General features: G+C 54.5%; 1 protein-coding gene across 1 annotated transcript; it reads right to left on the reverse strand.

Moving 5' to 3' along the window:
• Positions 1–248: 248 nt before the first annotated feature.
• Positions 249–4,599, reverse strand: LOC130679378 (speedy protein E4-like). The gene is made up of 7 exons (XM_057487993.1): positions 4,491–4,599; positions 3,938–4,072; positions 3,329–3,544; positions 2,747–2,805; positions 2,204–2,289; positions 497–665; positions 249–352 (listed from the first exon to the last, which is right to left on the reverse strand). The coding sequence occupies exons 1-7, from the start codon at positions 4,597–4,599 to the stop codon at positions 290–292; spliced, it is 837 nt and encodes a 278-aa protein (XP_057343976.1). The 3' UTR covers positions 249–289.
• Positions 4,600–7,062: the final 2,463 nt, after the last annotated feature.

Below are 7,062 nucleotides of genomic sequence, written 5' to 3' on the forward strand. Positions count from 1 at the left end.
TAAGACTAAGACAACATGGGTGTTAGAGGACGGAGAGGGGAAGAGCAGTCAGTGGACTGAGTCACGGGCAGTATGGCTCCCGATCACCCAGGATGATCACGCCCTCCCCTCTAGTTGTGTGCAGGGGTCATACCTGCGTGTGTTCCTCGGCCTGTGGCTCAGGGCGGAGTCAGTGTCTGGAAGGGTGACTTCCTAAGCCGACACAACGAGGCGCTCTGTCTGTACCTGAGGATCCAGACTTCCCTTCTTCTGGGCCGGTGAGCCCAGGCCTCCGTGGTCCCGGGAGCGCTCACACAGCGAGCAGGCTGCGGTCTCGCTTCCACACCGGGAGCTCTGGGTCAAACGCTTGGATCTGGAAGGCAGGTGGCTCTGGCCTCAGGTGGCCCCTCCTTCCTCGCCCAGCCTCCAGTTCCTTCTCGCCTCAAGATCCCACGATCCCGTGTTCCCCCCACTGCAGTCCGGCCCCCCCACCCCGAGATCCCAGCTGCTCACGCACCTCCTCACACTCTTCCCGGGAGACCCAGGCCTTCCAGCCCATGGATTGGGCGAATTGGACTCGCTGTTGGTGGAACAGAAGACGCTGGGAACGGTCGTTCCCATAGAGGAGCCAAAGGATGTCCTGTTTGGGGCCCTCGTCGTCCTCCTCCATGTCGTTGGCCAGGTAGCTGGGGAGAGACATCGGGCTGCTGGTCAGGAGCAAGACGGGAAGGATCCCCAGCCGAGGTCAGCGTCCAAGGAGAGGCACAGGCTGAACTTGACAAAGGACGTACGGGAGCCCTACCAGCGTCACACAGGGCCACCCAGTCATCAAGAAGCCACTGCGGGGCAGGGACCTGAAGGGCACCTCTCACAGCTGGATGCTGAAGACAAAGGCCCTCGGGGAGGCCTGAGGGCGAGCAGTGCAGTTTCCATGCAATGTCCCCATCATCTTCCCTGTGCCCTTTAAAGCGGTTGTATGTGCGCACCCTGTGGCTCCCTGCGGAGTGAGCATGTGTGCGTATCCAGAGGGCAGGAACTGACTAGCCGGTTTCTGTAGTCCTAGCTTCCCTACCATGTGGCTCAGGCTGGAGGATGGGTGCCACGTGCCCTTCTCAAGGCTCTCCTCCCAACCCTCCTAGTCCCTTGCACGGAATGCAGTCTACAAGATTTCGTTGAATGAATGGATGGACGGATGGACAGACGCTTTTGTCTCACAGTCAAATGCCATACTGATCGCCTCATGGACTCAGTGTAGCTTAAACGTTTGCAACACAAAGTAGCGTGCTGAGGGCTTTATGAACATGTGGATATTTTGACAAGACCTGCCTGCAACGGTGTCTGGTCTGATGGTTTGGAGAAGGGGAGGGGGGAGTTAGGAAGTGAATAACTATTACCCGGAACATGACATGACACTAGGATTTTAGCTGATGTGCTACTGGGGGACTGCAGTTAGGGGTCCAGGGGAGGCGTGGGAACAGTTGTGCTCCTTGCACCGACTTTAAGGATAGGTCATTTTCTTCCAATATATATATGTCTGAAAGACACCTACAAGTCAGAAGACACAATGTGAAAACAGAGGGAAGGGATTTCAGACGGAGCATTGGAAGAAAGCAGTGCAATGTCAGGACCATAAGCAAGTGTGATGCTGACTGTGGGGAGGGTTGAGTTCAGACTGAGAAGGCTGGCCTCGGCTTAGAACCCCCTTAGCCGGTGGCATTGCTGAGGAGGGGCGGGGAGCATTAGACCTGTGTTCTCCGAGGATTTGGGGCGTGTAAAGCCTCGTAGGGAGCACGGGTGGGGAATGCTTACACTCGGTCTGTGTCACATGACGAGGGCCTGCATTGTGGCGTCCGCCTGGGAAGCCAGAGGAGGACGGTCCACTTGATGTGGACTCAGGCAGGAGAGCGGCCGAGGCTTCTGAGGGAGGCGGTGCGGTCTCAAGCCTGGCCACCTGGGGACAGCGTGGTGCCCATTCTGTCCCTCCTCAGGAGGGTTTTGTGTGGTCTTTTGTTCGTTCCAGTGTTTTAACTGGTGTTAGGGTTGTCTGTCTCCACAGACAACAGTATAGAAACCGCTCTGTTATAATCCTATCCTTGGTATACCAAAGTGAACAGTACACATGGAGTACAAAAGAGAACAGATGCAAGGTCAGAGTCCCACACCTCTCCCTCCGCCCTCCCAGAGGACTGAATGTTGACGGCCGGCCACTGACAGCAATACTCACAGAGCTATGAAGAAGTGAATTCGCTGGTACTGCCCGGAGGGGAGGCCAGCCCGGCTGAAATACACTATGACCATGGCCAGGAGATACTGAGGAAGAGGAGAACGCCACAGGACAGCGGTCACATCCCAGAAGAGGAAGGACGGAAGGACGGAGGGGTGAGGGAGGGGGAGGCTGGGGGCAGACCCCGCCCGTGTGGGGAGAGGGACTTTAGGACGCTCCTGGATGGCAGGCTTTGCCGGTGGGACGCTGGTTGTTTAGGACAGCCGCCATCAGAAGGGTCTTTGATAAGCTGGCACAAAGGGGAGTCCCCAGGGCTGAGGCGAGAAGGGGCTTGCGGTGGCAGGCAAAGGGGCGGACCCCAGAGGAGTGGGGGTGGGGGCAGGGCTGCCCCTTCCCACGCAAGGAGCCTCCAGGCCCCGCAAAGGGCAGTGTGGACAAGGCTCCGAGTTGGGGAGAGAGGCGAGACTGGGGGTTTAGAAGGCATCCCTCCAGCCCCCCAGGGTAGATGCTGGAGAGGGAACACATCTCAGTGGACAAAGTTACCTTGTCAGATACCCTCAGATTTTTGTCCCAGGCCAGGAATATTTTCACAACAAGGTCCCCTGGGAAGAGAGGCACAGGTTAGACGGACAGCCGGAGCAGGGCCGAGCAGAGAGCAGCCGTGCGTGCTGACGGGACCTTTCGGGGTGGGGAGGCCGAGGTGCACTCGTTGGGCCAGAAAGGTGGTGCCATCCTTCTTCGGTGGCTTGGCTGGGGGTGGGGGGCAGGTGTCAGTAGGTGATGTGCACAGGTCTGATCCTACCGAAGGTGGTGCTCCGTCACCGTGCAGGGAGGCATCGTCTCCCTTGACGGTCACATCAGCGCGCCCAATGGCCTGTCAGCACCCCGCACGCTGACGGAGGCATTTAGATTTGAGAGCCCCAGGGGTGCAGTGGAAGCCGAGCTTTTGTGTGCCGAGTGCAGACTGCTTCTGCCTGTGGCCTAATCCTGCCTCATTTCTAAGTGTCCCCGGAGGAGTCCTCTGGGAACAGAGAGGTCACCAACTGACAGGGAATTCTTTTCCATTGGAAAAGTCTAGTCGCTGGAAGTTTCTCTAAAGGGGAATGGGCTCAGGGTTCCCCCTACCAAGCAGCCTTTTGAAGGCCTCGTGGTGCTCGGGCAGCACCGGGGACACCCGCCGTCGCTTCAGCCTCATCTTGAGGCCACACAGCTTGTCCAGGTCCCAGGCGTCCTGCTCGCCCGTGGCTGCCTCCTCCGACTCCTCCTGGAAAGCGGCCGACCTCTCCCGCTTCCCGGGCCGGCCGGAGCCCTCTGGCAGAGGGCTGCTGTGTGCCTGGGCTGCTGGGCAAAGAAACCAGGCGACAGCGTCCAGCTGTTGCCTTGGGGATTCATCCCTTGGTCCCCGTGTCCCTTCCCACTCCACTCCAACTACCCCCAAAAGACAAGCTGCCCCCAGTGTCTCTGCTGTCACAGACCGTGGCCTTCTCCCCAGCCATCTCTCCATCCTTCTCCTTTACTGGCAGCCATTTCTAAGTGTCCCCGGAGGAGTCCTCTGGGAACAGAGAGGTCACCAACTGACAGGGAATTCTTTTCCATTGGAAAAGTCTAGTCGCTGGAAGTTTCTCTAAAGGGGAATGGGCTCAGGGTTCCCCCTACCAAGCAGCCTTTTGAAGGCCTCGTGGTGCTCGGGCAGCACCGGGGACACCCGCTGTCGCTTCAGCCTCATCTTGAGGCCGCACAGCATGTCCAGGTCCCAGGCGTCCTCCTCGCCCGTGGCTGCCTCCTCCGACTCCTGGAGAGCGGCCGACCTCTCCCGCTGCGTGCGCCGGCCGGAGCCCTCTGGCGGAGGGCTGCTGTGTGCCTGGGCTGCTGGGCAAAGAAACCAGGCGACAGCGTCCAGCTGTTGTCTTTGCGATTCATCCCTCGGTCCCCGTGTCCCCTCCCACTCCACTCCAACTACCCCCAAAAGACAAGCTGCCCCCAGTGTCTCTGCTGTCGCAGACCGTGGCCTTCTCCCCAGCCATCTCTCCATCCTTCTCCTTTGCTGGCAGCCATCTGCCCCCATCCACTTTGCCATTGTTCCGTCTCCCCGTTCTCAACACCCTTCCTCATTTAGATAATTCCTCCAGGTGCCCTTCCCCGTGTGTGTCCTTGTCCCCACACCTACACTCTCGTCCTCCAGTGCCTGGCCTTCTGAGTGTCTCCTTCCTTCACACAAGCCCCCCTGGGTAGGCCTTCCTGCCGTCGGCTCCCCGTCCTCAAGCCCCTCGTCCCTCCGCTGCCTCACCTGGCGGTCCTGGTCTCTGTGCGTCCAGCATCACATCCGGCTGGTGCCCGGAGGGGCCAGGCTGGGGCCTCTGCCTCACAGCCTGGGAACTCGATGGAACACTGGCCATGATTTCTGCCCAAGTCTCACCCTCTCCGGGACCAGACCCTGTCCAAAATCCTCTTGTGGATTCTCACTGAATGTGAGCCCGTTATCCCTACTCCAGGCTAAGGAGATGCTAGGAGTAGAGAAAGCTCTGAGAAGGTGCTTCTGGCTACCTTTGCTGCCAAGCACCTACCAACCAGGAGGGTTGGAACCCTTGTGAGGTCATAGGTTGCTGCAACCTAGCAACTAGTTTGAAGGAAAAGCAGGCAACTGCCAGTCCAATCCGAACAGGGGCAAACAAGGTCTCCTGCCACTGGCCCAAGTTGTGACCACCCCCCAAGATGATCCTCGAGCCGTCCAGGTCACCTTTCAGCCCTCCCCCACAGATGACGTGTCCTCTCCACTCTCCACTTGACACACGGGTGGACTCTCGCCCTCTGTCACGTTCTCCTACGGAGCATGTCTAGTGAGTGGCTAGGAAATTCAGGGTAAGCAGAAACAGTCAGCCCTACAAGAGTGACATAGGTAGGTAAGAAAGATCCCAGGTACATTGACTTGGACTCAAAAGTTAAGTTTAGAACACTTGGCAGAACAGAGCTCTTGTGCTCAATGTTCACTGACACTAGGTTCAGGATTCTGTACAGAGGGACGCATCCTCACCCCTCAGGCACCTTTGAGCCCAAGAGAACATTTTGAGGACCTGGAATCATAGAATATGGTACCCGTGCTCACGCCCACTTCAAATGGTGCCTACAATTTCAGCAAGTCTATGGCTTTCCCAGAGCCTGCCCCTCAATTCCAAGAAAGTCTATTCTCTGTATAAAACTTCTGATCGTGCATATCACCTTCACCCAGAAATGTCACCATCTTTTGTGTATGCTATGAATAAAAAGTCACATGCACAAAAAGACTTAGTGGTAAAACGTCCAATTCAGGACACAGGAGGATGTTTTGTGAAGGTGGGGGCACACAGGGGCAGAGACGCAGCCCGGAAATCAGCCACTTGAAGGCCTGCCGTAAGCCGGGCGGCTCCTCCTGAGCTCCGGGCCTCTACTTTTCACCCGGGCATCTGAATCTCGTGTTTTCTTTTTCAGTATTTACTGCGGTAAAATAACATAACATTTACCACTTGAGCCATTTTTGAGGGGATAGTTCTGTGGCACTGAGCACTTTGAAATTTTGCAGCCATCCCCTACTATCCCATCTCCATATCGACACTGCGCACCCGTTAAAGAACACCTGCCGGGTGTAGTCTCCCTTCCGGTCCCTGGCACCCACCATCGCTCCCCTCTGTCTCTGTGGCTTTGGCTCTTCTGGGTCCCTCATTTAAGTGGAGTGCTATAAAAGTGGTATGTGTGTGTGCGGCTTATTTCATTCAGCACACACTTGTAGACAGCTTTCCTAATGACAACCCTGAATTCGTTGCAGTGTGTGGCTTATTCTTGGTGCCTATCTAAGCCAAGGGCCTGCTGCCTAAGGAAGAGTTGGTGCATGTAATTTTTGCAGACGTCAAAACACTGTGATCCAAGTTGTGGTTTGTGTATTTGGCCTTGCAGTTCTGACGGTTTTCGATTCATGTTTATTGTTAGGTGTGTAAACGCTGAAGACTGTTGTATCCTCTTGGTTAATTAACCACTTTGTCGTTGTGAAATGGCCTGTTTTGTCCCTGTTAGTATTCTGACATGGACTTTCTCTGACATTTATAGAGCCTCCCCAGACTTCTTTGGGCATGCTGAATCTTATTCCGTCCTTTTACTTTTAAGTTTGCATGTTTCTATTTAAAGTGATTTTCTTGTAGACAGCATATGATTGGCTCTTACCTTTTTATCCAGTCTGACCATTTGTACCTGTTAACTGGGGTGTTGAGACCACTTCCATCTGACACAACTATTGGTTTAACTGGGTAGCTTGTGGTCTGTTGTCTTTGCTGTCTGTCCCATCTTCTTTGTTTCCTTTTTCTTCTTTGTCTTCCTTCCTTTCAGTTCATTGCATTTCTGTGATTCCATTGTGTAACCTTTGTTGTGTTGTTGGCTATAACACTGTTATTTTAAGAGGTGCTCTAAGGTTTATACTGTACACCTTTGATTTATCATAGTTTTCCTTCAAGTGATCTATCATTTCACTGGACTGTAAGAAGCTCACAGTTCCTTCCAGTTCTCCCCTCTTGGTCTTTGCCGTGTTGTTGCACTTTAGTCTCACAGTAGTACCGATCCCACAATACGTTGTTATTTGTAGTTAAACACTCAGTTAACCTTTCAAGAGACTTAACTAATAGGAGAAAATACATAGTTCCTGTTTCTTTTACTTTCTTTCCTTTGTATAGATCCAGATTTTTATGTGCTCTCCTATTCCTTCTGCATGAAGGACTTTTCGGTGACATTTCTTGTAGTTAATGAAGAACCTTTCAGCTCTCGTAGGTCTGAAGATGTCTGCATTTTGCCTTCCCTTTTAAAGGGATCTTTGCTGTTTTTTCCTCCTGTACTTTAAG

Source organism: Manis pentadactyla, chromosome 10 (genome assembly GCF_030020395.1).
Source record: "Manis pentadactyla isolate mManPen7 chromosome 10, mManPen7.hap1, whole genome shotgun sequence".
Taxonomy (NCBI): Eukaryota; Metazoa; Chordata; class Mammalia; order Pholidota; family Manidae; genus Manis; species Manis pentadactyla.